The 21,561-nt window shown below is 38.0% G+C and overlaps 1 protein-coding gene across 1 annotated transcript in view; it reads left to right on the top strand.

The window, feature by feature from the left end:
- The window catches only part of IL1RAPL2 (interleukin 1 receptor accessory protein like 2), an 892,733-nt gene that overhangs the window by 844,492 nt on the left and 26,680 nt on the right, over positions 1–21,561 (top strand). Inside the window, exons 8-9 of the mRNA XM_087813552.1 lie at positions 4,676–4,821; positions 17,183–17,326. Coding sequence (XP_087669678.1) covers positions 4,676–4,821; positions 17,183–17,326 — 290 coding nt within the window. The remainder of the gene's footprint in view (positions 1–4,675; positions 4,822–17,182; positions 17,327–21,561) is intronic.

Below are 21,561 nucleotides of genomic sequence, written 5' to 3'. Positions count from 1 at the left end.
TACATTTTCCATTTATTTTTCTTTTTGTATTTCAGTTTAGGAGGTTTCTATTGAGATGTCTGTTACCAGAGACTCAAATTCCTCCCTTGCTCATGGGAGTGACCTTGAGGTTCTTAGGGTACTGCTGAAATAAGAATTTTCAGAAGCCTCCACCAGAGAATGAGATGTAAAGGTTTTATTTGCATGGAGTTACATTCCTTGGGTTCCAAGGTCCCATGCTTCTTAAACCAGTCCTGAAAAAGGTACAGCTGGGGTTCCAGTAGAGCTAAAAGCAAGGCCAGTGTCCAGAGCTTCTATTCCATGTTGCAGCAGGGTGTATAGTTCAGCATTCAGGCTAATTAAAAGTCCATTAGTCCATTATGTGGGTACAGGGGAGCAAATCCCCCTGCAACAGGAGTGCAGACAAGCAGGCGAGGGAGGAGTGTGCCTCTTTGTCTAGAAGTTTAAATATTCAGGTTTTGCATGATTGCAGTGGCCACCCCCATCCTGGCCACTAATTTGTTCCTAGGTATGACTGGCAAATAAGTAGGCACCTTCCCACATCCCTCATACCTTACTGGGCATGTGTCCAAACTACCTTTGTTCAGTCCCTTCCCCCAGCTAACAGTGGGGAACAGAGTTGAAGAGTGTTAAATGCAGCTTTCTGTCAAAGCTGTATAAATGGCTTGCCTATATTATCTGGTCTCCTCTTTACTCCCTTCCTGTTAAATAATAACCAGGTTATTACAACAGCATCATATCTTCAAGATCATTGAAGTCTCTGTCTTTTAATGAGCTTCTACCTCTGTGCTGTGACCTTCACAAGTGCTTCTCAGTTTTCCTCCCCTTTTTAGGTGAGACAGGAAAGTCTGAGGAGACTGGAATTGGGTATTTCCCTTCCTCTCAGGTAGGCTAGATTTGGTAGAAACAAAGTCTTTTAGGCCCTGGTAAAAGAGTTTCCTTAAGGGCAGGCCTTTGTTAAGGAGAACAGAGTGTTCTGGGCTTATTTCAAGATAGTTGTGTTTCCCCTTCCCCTGCCAGAAGCATATGGAAACATTTCTCGGCTCTTCACCCTGAGACCCTGGAAGCGAATCTTACAAAAGTGTGGGGCACCTTTAAAATTCAATCCCATGGAGGTTTTAACTCTTAAGTTAGTCCACACTGGGTCTGTATTGACTCATTGATTACAGTTTAAGTGTTTCTACTGTTGGCTACTGATCCTGGGTTACAGCTCCAGTACACTGTGATTGTCAGCATTTGCTTATATCTCAAGTTTTGGGGTCAATAGTTTGCCCTGTGACCTAAACTCTCTGATGGATCTAAGAAGAGTTGTTGATTTTCATTTTGTTCAGCTTTTTACTTGTTGAAAATATGAGAGTGACAACTTCCAACCTTTTTCAAGTGTTACTTTTAATAATAGGTCCTAACTAAATAAATCTTTCAGAGGTAGTGATTTCTGTCACCTGAATTTATTTACTTGTTAAAATTTTGCCAGTGTTCACTTTTCCATGGAACTTGCCTTCAATGTTAATCCTTAGATGAGATATTCTAAGGTTATTTGAAGTATATCCCAGATCTCCTAATTTGTATCCTTTATTTCAAGGATATGGTGTGTCTCTTTCACACATTCTGCAATGACATACTTCTTTGTCCCCTCCTAGAAAACACTCCTTTCTTCCTTTTGTCTAAGCAAAGTCTTCTCATGTCTTTTACAGCTAATTTAGTCAATAATAGTCTTTCCCTTCTTTGAAATCCCATTGTAAACATGACTGTACCACCCTGCTTTACCTCATTTTGTCTATATTTTTAACCGTGTAGATCATGTTTTATTGACATGATCATTAAAATTAAAATTTAGCTAGATTTTAATTTGTATTGGGAATATGGACCTGGTCTTTTAATGCTTATATTTCTCTTACACCAAATATGTAGCCAGAGCTAGGCACTTATTAAGGGATTGGCAAAGAATCATTGATAGGCTGGTACATATCAATATTTGCTAGGAAATTGTGACTGCCTTCAAAGTGATTTATAAACATAAACACTAACTTGCTCTTTTATTCCTCAAAAGCAAGTCACCCCTAGCTTTTCAAGAGCTGATAATTAAGATACCTCATTTATATTAATAGACAGATGAGGGATCATTTTTCAAATCCTCTCTCCAGATTCTTTCTGCAGCCTGTAAAGAGCTGTTTTTGGAAACTGAATTAGAAATGAAGAGGCAAGGGACTGGTCTGGAGGGACAGGATCAATTTTCTGCCTCATGCCTAGCAGAGGCCTTGGCTGCCCTATAAGTGAAACTTTAAATCAAACAGTGCAGAGTGCTTTAGTAGCTTCGGCACTAAATGGGATTCTTCCACAACAGGTTACACAGAACTAAAAGACTTGAGTGTAGTGAGATTTTACTCATAGCAGGGAGAAAATGGAGAGAGTAAAAGTCAAGAACACTGTGAAGACAGTAAATTCCCATTTTTTCCTTGGTTAGGTATATATTGGGAGAAGGGAGGAAAACTAATTTAACCAGGAAGAGAAAAAATAATAGAAAGACTACCAGTAAAATTTGGTTAAGAAAATTCTTATACTTGTCTGGTTTAGTGATAGCAAATAAGTGTAAAGGGCAGAAGACTTACTTAAGTTACAAATGCCAGTATCATCAACTCTTAGATATGTATATTATTGGAAGGTTACAGAAACAGGGTAAATTTTAAAAGTGTGTCTATTTGGAATATAATCTGGATTTGAGATTTCATATGGGAGACTCAAATTCTAGGAACTGTCTTCTACTAACCCAAGTTTAAGACCTTCCTTCCCTCAAAAGAGAGACAAAAGAGATTAACCCAAGCCAATTTTAAGTATCAATAAATGTAAACAAAAATATTTCTGGAGGAGCCAAAATGTAAACAATCTACCTTTGGATAATGAAATGTTGATGTTTAATAATGTTCTTTTGCAAGCCCTGGCTGCATAGCTTAGTCGGTTAGAGCATCATCCTAATACACCAATGTTGCAGGTTTGATCCCGAGTCAGGGCACATACAAGAATCAACCAGTGAATGCATAAACAGGTGGAACAACAAGTTGATGTTTTTCTCTCCCTCTCTCTCCCCCCTCTCTCTTTCTCTCTCTAACTATAAAACCAATAAATAAAAATTTTAAAAATAACACTCCTTTGCATGTGCATAGTGCTATTTAATTTTAAATCTAACAGTTTAGCATCAAAACAAAGTTAAGATAAGTATGGTAGGTATTTTCCCCAGCAGCTTAAAGATGAATAAAATTAAAGTGCCACTAAATTAATGACTTTGTAAGGATCAGCTTGCGCTTGTGCGGGAGGTCTGTACTTAGAACCCAGTTTTCTCTGAGCAGAGTTGTCTTTTCCAACTTTATGTTAATGACAATAAATCAAAGCATTCTTGTCTGCATTCATTAGCAAGTATCCAAAGTAGACATGAGACTTACTTCCATGCCCCAATTTTACATTTTGCAAATACACATATTTAAGAACTTCACCTCAGAAATTAAAGGCAGGATTGCCACCATTAAATAAATTCACATTTTGCTTTCTTTGGTCAAGAGCAGCACGGGACAGAAAAGAAAAGGCAGCAGGGTACCCACTTTCACTTCAGTCAGTAGGCAGCTGGTTGTTGTGTAGAGAATAATTTTCTAAAGAAATAGGCACACTCCTCAGAAAAGGTTCCTGGCAACTCAGCTCTTCTGAGAAGAACACCTGTTCTTGGTCATTCAAGGCCTTTGCAATTTCACTTGAGAAAGCAAAAAGCAGTACTATGAGAAAATATAACATGGTACAGGGTTTCTCCTATGAGGAAGGTGCAAGAGAAAGGCAAAGGGAGAGCAGTATCTGAAGAAAGCAAGTCCCTGGTTGGAGGCTAGCACCACTGTGGAGATAGGGCATAGGGCATGTGCCTGCATTGAACAAAAAGGTAAGAGAGAAATAGGGAACAGGTTTCTCAATGAAATTTGAGAATAGAAGGCAACCAACACCCTCAGTTTACTTATTATAAGGCTCCTTTCTTTCTCCTCTCCCCCCCTGTTGTCAAAACTCTAACATCCAACACAAACCCTACACTCCTACAGATCTTTTTCCTTCATGCCGAAGTGCAAAAATCCAATTTGTGTGGTTTTTAAAAATATTTTTGTTGTTTTTGAGAGAGAGAGAGGAAGGGACAAACAGCCAAGTGAGAAAGTTACATTGATCAGCTGCTTCCTGCACGCCCCCCACCGGGGATCAAGCCAGCAACCCAGGCACATGCCATGACAGGGAACTGAACAAGCAACCCCCTGGTATACCAGACGATGCCCAACCAACTGAGCCACACCAGCCAGGGCCAATTTTTTTTATAAGTTCTGCTTAGAATATGGAGCCCAATGTCTCTTTTCTTTTTTTTCTTTTTTCTTTTTTGCTACACAAATCATGTTGGCTTCATTTATCAAAGTCTAGTGGCATGTTACTATTTATTTTTGCTGAGTGACTTCCTCACTTCTTTCCATTGGCATCTGATCTTCACATAAAGAGTCACTTTTTGTGTTTTCTTGTTAAAGGTTCCACAATGCATCTAGTCAGGACTCTACATGCCCATTGGAGACCTGTGTGAACTTCGTGAGCATTTTCAGTCTTCTTATGGCTGCTTTTTCCCCAAATCAAACCAATTCATCCAAGAATGTTGTTTTTATTTCAGGCTACTCAAAGAGCATCTTGGAGAAAAAGAAGTTGAGTTGGCACTCATCTTTGATTCAGTGGTGGAGGCTGACCTGGCAAATTATACCTGCCATGTGGAAAACCGAAATGGACGGAAACATGCTAGTGTTCTGCTGCGTAAAAAGGGTATTTAGTTTTATATTTACTACTATGGTTTGTTTACCTACCAAATAACTATCAAAGTGAGATTTGTTTCCTGGTCTTATGTTATCATTTAGTATAAACTTCTATTAAACATTCTATCTTTTTCAGGAAAAATCTCTCTCTTGCTGTGAATATTAACACAAAATGACTATGATCTTCTATATGATTATAAAATGGATAAATAAAATGAAATATTATTATGTGTTAAATCCAGTAAGATAAAATGTACCCTGATTGTGTTACTTAAAATTTAATAAGTATCGTCATTCAAAATTAAATCTATATTTCACCATCTAAAGAAATACTAAGAATTTCATTATTGGATGGGAAACAAAGTCATTTTTTATTTCCTGACCAAAATATAAATAAAAATAATGAATAGTATTATATAATTTTTTTATAATTGTTATGAACATGATTATAAAGAATATTTGATGATATGACCTGGTGTTAAAAGGGCTTCCGCAGGTGCATATATTTTTAAACAATTTGGCATTTATGGAGATCCCTCTCTACAGTTGATTCCAGATGGGGTGGAAATTGTATTAATAGGCAAAGAAAATAAACTGTACACTTACAAAGCAAGGAGATAAAAGCAGACATAGGAACAATAATCCCAGCAGCTGGAGCAGCTTCTGAGATTGGCTCTTACCCTGCCACAACTCTTGATTACTGCAAAAGGCTAAATAGGTTCTGTATGTGTGCATCTGGCAAAGGTTTTTCAATGTAACAGAACAAATGTTCTCAATCAGTGTTCTTGTTGTCTAGGCTATAAAGCAATAGAACAGATTCAATCAGCAAGGTCACTAGTTGTACCTCCTTGCCAAGATGGAAATTTTATTTTCCAGCCAGCTCTAATACTTGACTTTGACCTGAAGCTCTAAGAGAAGTAGGGAAATGTCATTATTCTGAAATAACGCTTTTATCTCTCCAGCACCATTTCTTACTCTGTTGGAATTGGATCCATCTGAAAAAAATGGAGCATTTAAGTACAAAGGAGTGTAATATGGAAAGTGAAGTCAGGAGACCCTGGTTGACAAGATCCTACTTCATCCACTGATTCAGCTACCTGGTTCAGTAGGACTAACTTGTCTGATTAGACATTCTGAACTGTTTGTTTACTCATTTGTAAAATAGGGGCAATAATATCTAACTTGTAGAGTTACTTTGAGATTAAAATGATAAAGATATGGTGTGAAATATAACATGTTCAAACATGGTTTGCTATTATACAGAATTTGGATAAGTTCTCCTATGCACTAGGCAACCATTTAGTCCACCTACATGAAGGGCAGACATTGATCATATCTAGATACCTTGCAGCAAGAATTATTTTGTTCCTGTCCATCTCAGTTTTATATTAGCCTCAGAATTCCTCTAAGCCAGGATGTGATGCACTTTTCTATCCTCAGCAACTTGGGCAGTGTCTGGCAACTAATAGACACTCAGAGCCCATTCTGGTTAATGAATGAAGAAAGTTCCCTTTTATTACTGAGGTGCATGTATAGCAAGCATTGTGCAGATACTGGAGAATAGAGCTCTGAATAAGATAGAGATCCCCAAGTCTATGTGAGGCTTATAGTCTCCAGAGCAGTGAGTGTGCAAAGAAAAACATTTTTTAAAATGCACAAAAGATATATAGTGTTATAATTAAAAACTTGCTATGAGGAAAAATAAATAATGGGACTCCTTTCGTTCAGTCAATGGAGATAGAAATAGGTGTATTTCAAGTTATAAAACAAATCCATTTCTCTTTTATTAAGTAAAGCCACCACTAGCAGCCCTTAAAATTTCTAATAATCTAACATTAGAATCCAAGCTATACCATAAAACTGCCACCTCCCATGGCTTCTGCAAGGAAGTGTTTAAATCATGAATACCTGTGAATACTATTAATTCTCATCTTCCTGATCTCTAAATACTAGAGTTTCCCAGGGTTTAGGTCCCCTATTCTCATTTACTTTATTTATTTTTATATTGAATTTACTGGGGTGAATTAATTAATTAATTAATTAAATTATACAGGTTTCAGGTGTACAATTCTATAATACATAATTTGAATATTGTGTAGTGTGTTCACCACCCAAAGTCAAGTATCCGTCCATCAATATTTTTCCCTCCTTGATCCTCTTCTACCTCCCTCCCCTCCCTTTTCTCTCTGGTAATCACCATGCTGGTGTCTGTGTCTGAGTTTTTTTTCTTTTTTTCTCAATCCCTTCACCTTTTCCACCCAGCTCCCCAACCCCCTTTTCTTCTGACAGCTGTCAGTCTGTTCTCTATGTATGAGTCTGTTTCTATTTTGTTTGCTTGTTTATTTTGTTCATTAGATTCCACATATGAGTGAAATCACACAGTACTTGTCTTTTTCTGGCTGGCTTCTTTCATGGAGCATAATAATCTCCAGGTCCACCCATGCTGTTGCAAAGAGTAAGATTTCCTTCTTGTCACTGCCGAGTAGTATTCCATGGTGTAAATGTCCCACAGCTCTTTTATCCACTCATCTACTGATGGGCACTTGGGCTTCCAAATCTTGGCTATTGTAAATAACACTGTGATAAACATATGGGGCGCATATATTTTTTTGAATCATTCTTTTTGGTTTCTTTAAAAATATTCCTAGAAATTGAATCCCTGGGTCATAAAGCAATTACATTTTTTAATTTTTTGAGGTAACTCCATACTGCTTTCAATAGTAGCTGCATCAATCTGCATTCTCACCAACAGTGAATGAGGGTTCCCTTTTCTCCACATCCTTGCAAGCACTTGTTTATTGATTTATTGATGATAGCCATTGTGGAAGGATATGAGGTGATATCTCATTGTGGTTTTAATTTGCATCTCTCTAATGACTAGAGGTGTTAAGCATCTTTTCATGTCTATTGGCCATCTGTATGTCCTCTTTGGAGAAGTGTCCATTCAGGTACTGTGCCCACTTTTTAATTGTATTGTTTTGTTTTTTGGTCTTGAGTTTAAAAGTCCTTTATAAATTTTGGATATTAACCTCACATCAGATGTATCATTTGTGAATCTGTTCTCCCATTCAGTGGGTTGTCCTTTCATTTTGTTGATGGCTTAGATGATTTCATTTCATCTCCATATCAAGGCTTTTTTTTTATCATTTATTGTTTGACAACTCACAAATTTATTTTTGTAGCCTGAACTTCCTGCTTAAACTCCAAAGTTGTATACCTAACTACTTACTCAATAACTATTAAAAATCTCATTAATATGGCATTGGAATTCAGTAGAGGTGTATAAATATTTGCCAACTTTTGTTTTAAAAATCTCCACTAGTAGACATATCAAGCTTCACTTGTTTAAAACAGAACTTCTGATTTCTTCTCTCTATAAACCTGATCCTCCAGTTTCCTTCTGGTAGTATTGCTGTCAACATACTACCAGTTGTTCAGTCCAAAATCCTTGGAGTCATCCTTAACTTTTTTTTCTCTACTCATATGCTATATCTAGTTCACCAGCAAGTCTCATGGCTCTACTTTCATGGATTTGTGTTCAAAATATATCCATACTTTGACCACTTTCCCCACCTTCACTGCTACCACCCTGTTTTGAGCCAAAAGCATCAATTGCCAGCTCACTGCAATAGCCTCCTAACTGGTCTCTGTGCTTCCCCCATCTTCCCTTACAGTCTATTACTACAGCAGCCAGAATGATCCTTTTATATGTAATTCAGGTCATATTAGTCCTTTAATCAGAACCCTCCAATTACAGTAGCCTCACTAGTACACTTAGAATAAAATCCCAAATTATTGTAATGGCCTAAAAGGCATGACACAATCTGTTGTAATTTCTGATCTCATTATCACCTCAATCTGCCTCAAACATCACATGCACTAGCAACTTTTCAATTTCTCATGCTCACCAAGCACAGTCCCAGCTCATGGTCATTGCTCTTTGTATTTCCTCTGCCTAGGACATTCTTCCCTAAGTTATTCCCATTGCTCATTCCCTCTTTTCATACTGGTCTCTACTTAAATATTACCTACTTGATAGAGTTTCCCTGGCCACCCTCTATAAAATAATATTACCCATCACTCTATTTTAAAACTTTTTAGCCCTATTAAAGTAAAATTGGCAACTAAAATTATAAGGTACTTAAAGTGTACAATGTGACAACGTTATATACATACACATTGTGAAATAATTTCCCCCATTGAGGTAATTTACACATCTATCACCTCACATGTTTATTTTTTTTTGTAAGCATATTTATTTTCTAGACTCTTAGCAAATTTTAATTATACAATACAGTGTTATAAACTATAGTTCTCATGTTATACATTAGATCCTCAGACCCTATTCATCTTATAACTGAAAGTTTGTATCCTTTTACCAACATTCTCCTACTGCCTCCCCCACCATCCAGCTCCTGACAGCCACTTTTCTACTATCTATTTATATGACTCCAGCTTTTTTTTTTTTTTTAATATATCTTTATTGATTTGAGACAGGAAAGGAGAGAGAGAGAGAAACATCAGTGATGAGAGAGTCATTGATCGGCTGCCTAGCCCACAATCCGGGCATGTGCCCTGACTGGGAATCAAACCCCTCTCGCCTGTATCCTGGGTGGACTCTCAACTACTGAGCCACACCCGGCCTGGCCAGCATTTTTTTAGATTCTACATATAAGTGATACTATGCAGTATAGTATTTATATTTCTCTGCCTTATTTCATTTAGTATAATGCCCTTCAGGTTCCTCAATATTACAGCAAATGACAGGATTTCCTTCTCTTTTAGGCTCAATAATGTTTCATTTTATATATATATATATATATATATATATATATATATATATATATATATATATATAATATGCACTTAGATAACCTAGGGAAGACACTAATCAACACAAGATCACACAGTGGGAGGAAACAAGATGGTGGCATAGGTAACAGCTGTACCCGCCAGCAGTTTAAAACCGGGAGGGAATCTCAGCGGCTGAGGTTTCCCAAAACAGGGAGGAAGGAGGGGTCCCAGCCCCACAGCAGGCCCCCAGCCCAGGGCTCCAGGGCCAAGAAGAGACGTCCCCACAACTCCGGGCTGTGAAACCAGCGGGTACTGTCCCTGAGGGTCGCGGAGGCTGCGGGAGCCCCAGCAGCTCCTCTCAAAGGGCCCGGCACGGACTCGCTCGGACGCTCCCTCTGAGCCCAGCGCCGGGCAGCAGCTTGAAAGGACCTGGGACACTCAGGGAGGAACTAACCTGCCTGCAGTCAGGGCGAGAGGTGGAGGGGTGGCTTCCTCCAGGCAGAGGGGCTGGCAGAGGCCATGGCTCCTGTGGTGAGTCCTCCCCGAACACGGCCGGCAGGCAGGCGCCATGTTTGAATCGCCAGCACCCGACTCACACCTTTCACTTCACCCCAGTGATTCCCGGAGGCCCCGCCCCTCCCCACCTGCAGCTCATCCAGGCCATTTCCAGGGGCTTTTCTGTGCAAGTGGCCTCCGGAGCCTCATGCTTAGGACTTTCCTAAAATCTCTCAAACAAGCAGCAGCAGGCCCCATACGGCTTGATAAGTGGCCCCAGGCCTGGCACTAGCAGCAGCCGCACTGGCTCATAGCTTGGCCTCTCCTGGGCAACGCCAATCCCAGCACAAGTAGCAGCCAACTATGGTTTGCTGTGTAGCTCATGCTCGGTGGCCCTGCGCAAGGCACTGGCAGAGGCTGACTTTGTACCTTCTGGGAGGCCCCAGAGATAGTGCACCTGGTGGTCAGACTCAACCACGCTGGATTACAACCCTACTACATCCACGAGTGACACTCAAGGGGCGCACTTGGTGAACACTAAAGCTCCACTGAAGTAAATCCTGCTCCATAGGGGTGTCTCCAGCACAGCAGCTCTTTCGCTGTAGTTGCAGCTGGTCCTCACAGCTGATTGGCTGGGGGTCAGTTCCTCCCAGTGATGCCAACAGCAACCAAGGGTCAACTACAACAGGACAGTGCACACAGCCCACACAGGGGAGCACCTAGAAGGCCCAGCTCAGGTGACTGGGGAGGCTGAGCCACGGGACCCTACAGGACACCTACTACACAAAGCCACTCTACAAACAGGACACATAGCAGCTCTACCTAATACATAGAAACAAACACCTGGAAGCAGCCAAAATGTGGAGGCAAAGAAACATGTCACAAAGGAAAGAACAGAAGAAATATTTAGAAAAGGAACTAAATAAAATAGATCCAAGCAAGCTAACAGATACAGAGTTCAGAATTTTGTTTATAAGGATGCTCAACCATATTAGTAAGAGTATTACAAAAACAACAGAAAATCGATGACATAATAAAGTGCCAATTTGAAATGAAGCTTACACGAACTGAAATGAAGAATAATTTACAGGGAATCAACAGTAGAGTAGAGGACGCTGAGAATCAAATCAGCAATTTGGAACATGAGGAAACAAAAAACACCCAACCAGAAGAGCAATAACAAAAAAGAATCCAGAAATATGAAGATAGTGTAAGGAGTCTCTGGGACAACGTCAAGAGTCCCAAGATTCATACTATGGGGGTACCAGAAAGAAAAGAAAGAGAGCAAGAAATTGAAAAACTATTTGAAAAAATAATTACAGAAAACTCCCCCTACCTGGGGAAAGAAATGTACTTACAAGTTCAGGAAGCACAGAGAGTCCCAAGCAAAAGGAACACAAAGAGGCCCACACTAAGAGACATCATAATTAAAATGCCAAAGGTTAAAGACAAAGAGAGAATCTTAAAAGCAGCAAGAGAAAAGCAATTAGTTACCTACAAGGGAGCACCCATACAACTGTCAGCTAATTTCTCAACAGAAACTTTGCAGGCCAGAAGGGAATGGCAAGAAATATGCAAAGTGATGAAAAACATGGAACTACAACCAAGATTCTCTACCCAGCAAAGCAAGCATTTAGAACTGAAGGTCAGATAAAGAGCTTCATGGATAAGAAAAAGCTAAAGGAGTTCACCACCAGGAAATGTTGAAGCACTACAGGAAATGTTGAAGGGTCTTCTTTAAGAAGGAGCTAATGAACAAAAGAATTTGACAAACTAAATAGATCCAGAGACATTTACGCATGCAACAGACGATCATATTTCAGAGGAAAGAGGGAAAGAGAAAGAGCATTTTCACCCAACAAATTATATATATATGTGCCATATTTTCTTGATCCACTCATTTATTGAGGGACTACACATCATGCTTTCTTTTTCATCTAAATTGGCTCTATTTCTGTTTATTATATTTGTTACTTATTTGATATCACATTAATTATTTGTTTGCTTCTTCTCCCCCCCCCCAGCACTAGAATGTAGACTCCATGAAATCACGGACTTGTTCTGCATTAATTACTGCTATATTCCTAGTGCATAGAATATAGTAAGTGCTCAAAAATATTTGTTGGGTGAAAATGCTCTTCCTAGAGGATCAGCAAAATAAGGTGGTGGATTCATAACAGGGATTGGTAAAGAGAGTCGTTATCTGTGATTTTGTTTTGATTAGTGTCTGCCCTGAATTATCTAAGTGCATTCTATTTTCAAAGACATTCATTTTTCAGATTGTGGGTTGAAAACTAAAATACCTCAGGGGCTAGGCAGATATTGAACCATTTTTAAAATGAGGGCTGGATAGTAGAAATAACAAAACACAGGCTACAGAATATATGCCTTGCTTTAAAGAGGCAGCCACTACTCTTTTCTAGATTATTGCCATGCTTGCTGGAGTGTGTACCAGGGATATAAGAACTTCAAAGTCTTCAAGTGAAGCTGAAAGACTAGATATGAAATCACTTGATTTTTAAATATTAGTCTCTACCTTTTTTGAAACATTATATAGACAAAAAACTTTTTTACTCACAGTATACCAATTTTCACTCTGTTTTAGGTAGCACTTAAATTTTTTCACTGTGCTTTGTAGAAAGATTAAGTTCATCTTCCCTTACTCTGTTTCCTTAGGGGCTCACTATGGCTATACTCCAACATTTTTAATGAAAGAAAGATTTGGCTGGTCTTGTAAAACTTCAGATATTTCCTTTGGAGATGAACATTTCAAGGTTTATCACATCATACCCTAGCCTCAGTGGCTGTAGTTTTTCCACCTGGAATATGAGTATGGCTTGTTTTACAGAGCAATAACTTCTGACGAGCTATAAGTCAAATATAAAAAATGCTCTAAGTTCTGATTATGAAGAAGAAGCACTTGATGAATCCTCTGATAAACTAAAGAGGGTTCTCTTTACCAATCCTTATTATCCATCCACCACCTTATTGTGCTGGTCCTCTAGGAAGAGCATTTTCACCCAACAAATATTTTTGAGCACTTATTATGTTCTATGCACTAGGGATATAGCAGTAAATAAGGAGAACAAGTCCCTATTTTCATGGAGTTTACATCCTAGTGCTGGGGTGGGAGGAGACAAACAAACAAGCAATGTGATATCAAAATGAAAACTCATGTCTAACATATCTAATTAACAGGGTTTGGCTTTCTCCAAGCAAGACGCCTTACCTATGCATCTTCTACATGTACTACCTCATTCTCTGATGAACTATATGACAATAAGTACAACTAACATTTCAGTAGGGTGGTCATTCTAATTCTTTTTTCTTTTGGTGAACCAAGACTCTGAACTTATGTGAAAGAAATTCTGATAATTATTCCTTCTCTGTGCATACTCTCCTTCCAACAAAGTTAAGTATATCACTGAACATGAAACCTCTCTCTCTCTCTCTCTCTCTCTCTCTCTCTCTCTCTCTCTCTCTCTCTCTCTCTCTCTCTCTCTCCCCCCTTCATTCCCAGTGCTACTGCTCCAGCTTGAAACCCCAACCTCTCTAAGAAATTCCCAGATGAGATCTCCTAACCTGATTCCCAACTTATGAGCAAGCTCAAAACATTTCTAACCTTCCCTCTCTCCAGTCCCTTGGCTTCAGCTGCTATTTGTCCCAGTGTATAATGTCTGACCTTTGTATTCAAAGTTAAAAGATCATTGGATTCAAACTAAGAAGGTTAAAATGAACTACAGTTGTACTTTAGTTGCCTAGGAAAAGTTACAATCCCATATATATTTGCTTTTCTGGCTGTAGCTATTCTTGTGAAGTGTATACAAAACAGAGCGCAAATAAAATGGCTTTCATTTTCTCAGTCAGGAAATATCTCTAGAAGTATAGACCCTTCTGAGATGTACAATGGCAGTTGAATACAGAAGACAAGAGAAAAGCCAGATGTCCTCTGGGTTATGGCAATTCTGCCCTCTGATTATAGGATACATGTTTCCCTGTTAATGTGACTGCCTGGGCTGAATGCAAGAATACTGGTTGAGTCTCAGGAACTAGGTCCACAGTTTTCAACATAAATAGCCATCATTAGGTAATATCTTTCAATGAGATTTTTATAAAATGGACCCCAAAACCACAAAGGTACTTTTCACATCACAGTTTTCTTCCATAAATTTACTGCTGAAAAAAAGTGTCTGCTACTTGGGAGCACAAATTGTTCCTGCTACTGAAGTTTTCCATCTACCCAGTAGCAACTTTACCCTGTAAATAATGTAGAAATTGCTGAAAAATTCCTATTCAGTGACTTCGAAAACAGTTGAAAGCTTTTCTGATGAAAGAGACACAAAGAGAGCCAAACACACACACACACACACACACACACACACACACACACACACACACACACACGAGAGAGAGAGAGAGAGAGAGAGAGAGAGAGAGAGAGAGAGAGAGAGAGAGAGAGAGAGAGAGAGAGAGAGGAGGGAGAGAGAGAGAGAGAGGAGGGAGAGGAGGGAGAGAGGGACCAAATATTTTAAAACATAAAATGAGCATTTTATAGTAGGAAAACATTTTGAATCAAATCAATCCATGCCCTAAGATCAAAAAGAAGTCAGATTTTAGAATAACAACAACAAAAGAATCCCATTGCTCTGTCGATCTAACACTGGCTGTTAAGAATGCATAATTGATGTAAGACAGTGAGAAAACAAGCAAAGACCGTGATACTGCAGCCCCACGAGGTTTCATAAGCAAGCCTGTCTTACCACCCACATAGAGTCAGGGAGTCATTCTTGGGGAACCACTTTCTATAGAGAGGGCAAGAGGCAGAGTTAATGTGTGGTAGGATTTTTTAACCTAAAATTTTGTGGCTTAATTTTCAAAATGACCACATTGCACAGCAGGCAGTAGAGAGATAGATTCCAATTTCCTATCCTATCTCATTATGCATCCCTTCATAATGTTCCTTATTAATATATTTTGTTCCTCACAGCAGATCCATTCCCTTCTTTTTCTAACCCTTCCCCTTCTCACCTTACTCAAAAAGAGTGACATTTATTTATGTTTCTTACCTTTCCACTCAGTGACTCTCTTGACTACCCATGCTATCTCTGCCTACCACTGTCTCCTCTCACTCCACCTCTTTCCTAAGACCAAATTTCCTTTCTCCTCAAAAAGCCTAAAACTTTCCTTCATATTCTGAATGCTAGGAAGCCCCTCCTTCCTCTATGGTACAGCTACAGGATTCTTCAGTACCCTCTAATGAAGTGCCTGAGATCCACTCAGTCCTGTGTTTCTATCTGGTGAATTGTAGTTCAACTTCTTTAAAATTGAAAGGGCAGAGGAACCAATGTTCACTGTAAGTCATGTGTTCTTGAGAAGCATTAACAACATAGAGAAACAGGGAGAAGAATTTCCTATGTCACTTTCCAGGATGGAACTTATAAAGCTGTGGTGTAATAAAAAAATCTTGAATTTGAAGTTAAGATACCTGAGCTAAAGTCCCATCTTGGACACTTCTTAAGTGTATGACTTTGGGTAAGTGAATTTAACTACCGAGTCTCAGAATCTTCACCTATAAATTTAGACCAACAATTCTTGCCCTCAAGGATTAATTAGAGAATAGATAGTAGAGTACTTGAAAAAATTTTAATCCATAATATATATTACTTATAGTGTAGTGTATACTATATATGTTTATCTTTTTCTTCTTAATATTAATCTTAATTGTTATGTTGAACATGACTAACTTCTCTTAAGTAATAAGCTTATATAGAAACAAGGGACATTCCCAGGGGAAGGTTGATGATATGATTGTCAAGAAACCTTAAAGAGTGGCAGTCAGTCATGGTCATAAATTTGATTTTGGCAATTCCCCAGAATTGATCCATTCAGGGAGGCTGGTGGATGCCAACCAAACTCATAAGTAACTGATGTATAAACTAGAATGGCATTCCCTTTTCCAGTTTCTAGTTATGTGGCAAACTGAATTAGGAATAAAAGAGTCCTTGGTAATTATGCAATTAGATTAAGTGGAGGTTAGCTAATCATTTAGTCAATTTTATCTATATTATGTTGAGACCAATAAATGTCCTTATCCCACAGTGGAAAATATGTCTGTAGTATTTTGGTGTCTTTCAGATTCAGTATTTCTACTCTGGACATTGCTGAATTCACATTATTAATTCTCCTCTGACTTCCTATTTCTCTTAATTCCATGGTACTATACCTTCTTTTGATGATATGCCCTAGATTTGTTAATATCACTAACTAAGCTACAGGCAAGTCATTATTCCCTGAGCCTGGAATACATCATGTGTCCTTCCATTATGTTTTGATTTCATCATTCTAACTCCAAGAGGTCTAGGGGTGCCCCACTGGAGCAGCCTGAGGCTGCTATCAGGTAGCCTGATGTTAGCTGAATAGGCCAAGTGATTAGCCTGGATATTTCATTTTCATTCTCTTTTAGCCTCTCTGGGCATATTATATCACATACATATTATAGTCATTTATTCAAATAAGTAGGGGAAATGGATACGCTAATTTCCCTTGCTTACCTTCTATTGGATTATGTTCTCCTAGGGTTAAATTAAGCAGTTAAATCCTGCAAGCTCATTAGATTTTATTCGATTCTGAGAATAATTTTATGATACTGTTCCGTAGGAGAATAGGGTCTGTGGCCTGAAAAGTACTAGATTGTAATCTTTCTAAGCCAGTGAGATTTAAAAGACAAAATCTTGGCCCTGGACCCAGAAAAAGGCAGCTCTAATAGTTTCCTGAAACACACCTAAATCAAAAGTATATATGTGAGATTCACATGTGTTAAAAACAAATTGGGAGTGACTATTCCTTTGCATATAGACTTATCACTTTCAAGAGTAAACTTACTCCAGTCTTTAGAAGAAAGTAAATTTTACAAATATTTTATTTACACAAATGTACTAAGAACAAAGCCACTTACTGCATTAAGCAAGAATCTTCTGGAAAGAAAAACAGAATGGGTTGTACATATTACAGACCAGAATTATGAGACAATCTCAAGTATTACTGATTTTATTACCTTTTCCTGTTTATTATGTTTCTTCCAGATTTAATCTATAAAATTGAGCTTGCAGGAGGCGTGGGAGCAATCATCCTCCTCCTTGTGCTACTCGTGGTCATCTACAAATGCTACAACATTGAACTGATGCTCTTCTACAGACAGCATTTTGGAGATGACGAAACTACTGATGGTAAGCTGTTTCCTATTGTTCAAGTTCAATTAAAAGCCATGAATCTGTGATTATGTAAGAGACTATCGCTATTCTTAGGAAATACATGAAGAAACATTTACAGTTAAAGGGCTGTGACTAATGTGACCTAACCTCAAATAGTTCATAAAACTTTTATTTATCTACCAAGAAAGAGAGCAAAGGGGAGAAAATATTAACATTAGATGAATCTGCATAAAGGATATATGGGTGTTCTTTGAAATAGTTTTATTTTTGTAATGTTCCTGTATGTTTGGAATTATTTCCAAATAAACAGTTTAACAAGGAGATGTTAGTTGGTCAGTATGAAAAACAATTGCTGCCAAAGCTCTTTACCTTACTAAGAAACAAATTAAAAATCAATTTCATTTTTCCATAGAAAACTCAAATTTAGATATAGATCATTTTTAGCCATTATTTTTATTAAATTTATTAGGATGACATTGTTTAATAAGATTATATAGGTTTCAAATATACATTTCTATGCTACATGGTCTGTATATTGCATTGTGTGCCTACCACTCAAAGTCAAATCATCTTTTGTCCCCCCATTCATTTGACCCCCCTTTACCCTTTCTAACCCCCCTTCTCTCTGGTACTATTATATTGTTGTCTGTGCCTATGAATTTTTGTTCGTTTTTCTTGTTTGTTCATTTGTTACTTTGTTTTATATCCCACATATAAGTGAAACCATACGGTTCTTAACTTTTTCTGTCTGACTTATTTTGCTTAGCATGATATTTTAAAGGTCCATCCATGTTGTCACAAGTGGCAGTATTTCATCTCTTCTCATGGCTGAGTAGTAGTCCATTGTACATATGTACCAAACCTTCTTTATGCAGTCATCTATCAAAGGACACTTTCGATGTCTCTATGACTTCGCCACTGAAAATAATGCTGCAATGAACATAAGGGTGCATATATCTTTGCCAAAAAAAATATATTTTCTAGTTTTTCAGGTTGATACCCAGGGCCAAGGGGTTGCTGGTTCATATGATAAATCTATTCTTATTTTTTTTAAGAATAGTGGCTGTAACAGAACCAAAAACCTACAATGGAGAAAGGAAAGCCTCTCCAATAAATTGTGCTTGGAAAGGTGGAAATGAAAGAAACTAGATTACAGTTTGTGCCCATATATAAAAATTAACTCAAAATGTATTGAAAACCTAAATATAAGATCGGAAACAATAAGTTACATAGAAGAAAACATAGGTACTAAACTTATATACCTTGGTCTCACAGCAGATTTTATGAATTTGACCTCAAAGGCTAGGGAAGAAAGGTTATTATGCTAAGCAAAATAAGCCAGTCAGAGAAAGACAAATATCACATTATCTTACTTATATGCAGAATCTAATGAACAAAATAAACTGACAAACAAAATAGGTACAGACACATGGATGCATGGAATAGACTGACAGATTTCAGAGGAGAGGGATTTGAGGGGGATGAGAAGAGGCTAACCAAAGAATTTATATGCATATATGCATAGCCCATGGACACAGACAATAGTGTGGTGAAGGCCTGGGGTGGGGCTGGGGCTGCATGGTGGGGGACAAAGGGGAGTAGAAATGGAGGACATCTGTCATACTGTCAACAATAAAAATAAATTTACAAAAAAGCAAAAATAAATGAGTGGGACTATATCAAACTAAATAGCTTCTGTGCAGCAAAAGAAGCCGCCAATCAAACAAAAAGCAACCAACTGAATGGGAGAAGATATTTGCAAACAACAGATTCAACAAGGGGTTAATATTCGAAATATATGAAGAACTCTACATCTCAATACCAAGCAAACAATCCAATTAAAAAATTGGCAGAGAACCTGAACAGACACTTCTCCCAAGAAGACATATAAATAGCCAACAGATATATGAAAAGATGCTCAACTTCACTAGCTATTAGGGAAATGCAAATCAAAACTACGAGATTCCTTTCATCACCATTTATCCTCTCTATACCCTCTTCTACCACCCCCCCTACTCATCTATTAATCACCATTCTGTTGTCTGTCTATGAGGTTTTTTTGCTTGTTTGTTTGGTGTGGGTTTTTTTGCTTAATACCTTCTCCTTTTTCACCCAGTCCTGTAACCCACCTCCCCTCTGACAGTTACCAGTCTGTTCTCTATCTATGGGTCTGTTTCTATTTTGTTTATTAGTTTATTTTGTTCATTAGATTCCACACATGAGAACACACAACACAATATACAGATGGTATATTATAGAATTGTACAATTGAAACCTATATAATTTTATTAATCAATGTCACCCCAATAGACTCAATAAAAAAAGAAAAAAAGAAGAAAACCTACAATGAGATACTGTTGCAGGAGGAGTTAATGGGCCAGATTTCCCAGACATGAGTGGGAATGAGGTTCTTGGGGTACCACTGAAATAAGAATTTTCAGAAGCCCCCACAGGAGGATGAGATGTAAAAAAGGCTTTTCTTTGCATGAAGTTCCATTTATCAGGTTCCAAAGTTCACTGTCCCTTTAGCCAGTCCTGGAAAAGGTGCAGCTGGGGTTCTAGCAGAACCAGAAGCAAGGCCAGTGTCCAGAGCTTCCATTCTGTTGCAGCTGGGTGTGGTTCAACATCCAAGCTAATTAAAGCCAATTAGTCTATTTTGCGGAGTCCCACATGGCTGTGTGTGACCTGGGCACAGGGGAGCACATCCCTGCTACAGAAGAGCCAGGAACCCATGCACCAGAGAGAGAAGAGAAGGAACTTTCTTTGTTTGGAAGTTTAAATATTCAGGTTTCCAGAGCTTGCAGTGGCCACTCCCATGCTGGCCACAGCCTGCTTCCAGGTGTGATTGATGGGTAAGCACCTTCCCACATCACTCAGACCTTACTGGCCAAGCGTCTATAATACCTTTGTCCAGTTCCTTCCCCCATCCATCAGCAGGGAACAGACTTGGAGGATGTTAAATGCAGCTTTTTGACAAAGCTGTATAAATGGCATGCCTTTATCTTGTCTTCCATTTCCTCCTTTCCTATTAAATAATAACCAGGTTATTGCAACTGCATCAATGCCACCTCACAGCTGTTAGAATGTCTGTTATCAACACAAGTAATAATGAGTGTTGGAGAGGTTGTGGAGAAAAAGCCGCATTCACTGCTAGTGGGAATATAAACTAGTACAGGCCACTATGTAAAATGGGGTGGAGTTTCCTTAGCCATTCTTACATTGAGAAAACAAGCAAATCACTGAAAAAACTGATTAAAAGCTTTGAAGATATTCTTTTTAAAGCTCATGGTACATCTATCCTACATATTTTGGATGATTGTAGCACCATTCTCAAAGGTGACTTCAAATGATAGAAATTCAGAATGTGGCTTATAATTTTCTTGTTTTCCATTTATTGCCCTTGGAAATCTTATGAATCTTTAATATCAATAAAGTATTGTATTGAGCCTTGTTTCTTTGAACATTCAAAAGTGATTTAATTTTTTCAAGAGAACCAATCGGTATTTCCAATAAGAAACCATGGCATGTCACTCCTTATGCATAAAATCCTCACCCACAAACTACTGTAAGCCTTGGGACATGTGTGTGGAATTCATTAGGTAAGCCAAGATAAAAAAGAAGTCCAACTGTAAGTCATTACTTTAAAAAGGCAGGTTTAATTATTAATTTTTATTATATTTAAATAATGAAGGTTAGAGCTTTTGTTATTTTGAGATCACAGTCTTACCTCAAAATAGATGGGTTTATTATTTTGTTTTATTTTTATAGTGATAGAAGAAGGGTAGAGTGGTGACTGTAACATCAAAAATTTTTAGGAGTCTTTAATTTTGGTTTTATTGTTACTATTATGTAAACAATATGAGTGGGTTGTATTGACTTTTATGTTTTCACAGTAAATTAGAGCAGTGCTGTTTGATGAGTATATATGCATGCTCATTATCAAAGTAGTGTATTTACTCAACCATTATAGCAGCTCACTTAAAAGTATTATAAACCCTTATTGAGACATATCTTCAAAATCAGAAATTAGGTCCTGTTCTGAGCATAATTACATGCTCCAACAATATATATGAAAATTTGGTCACTTACCCTCAGTTTTTATATACAATTACTATTTTAAAACCTGAGTTCTTACCTGTGCACATAAAATAACTAGATAAAATATGCAGCTAATGAAAAGGTTACTGGTTCCCAGGTGCCAATAAGTGGTTAAAGTATCCAATTAGAAACGGAAAAGATGCATTGTCTGT

Source organism: Miniopterus natalensis, chromosome X (assembly GCF_054644295.1).
Source record: "Miniopterus natalensis isolate mMinNat1 chromosome X, mMinNat1.hap1, whole genome shotgun sequence".
Taxonomy (NCBI): domain Eukaryota; kingdom Metazoa; phylum Chordata; class Mammalia; order Chiroptera; family Miniopteridae; genus Miniopterus; species Miniopterus natalensis.
The sequence above is the reverse complement of the archived record's forward strand: the minus strand, read 5'-3'. Positions and strand labels throughout refer to the sequence as shown.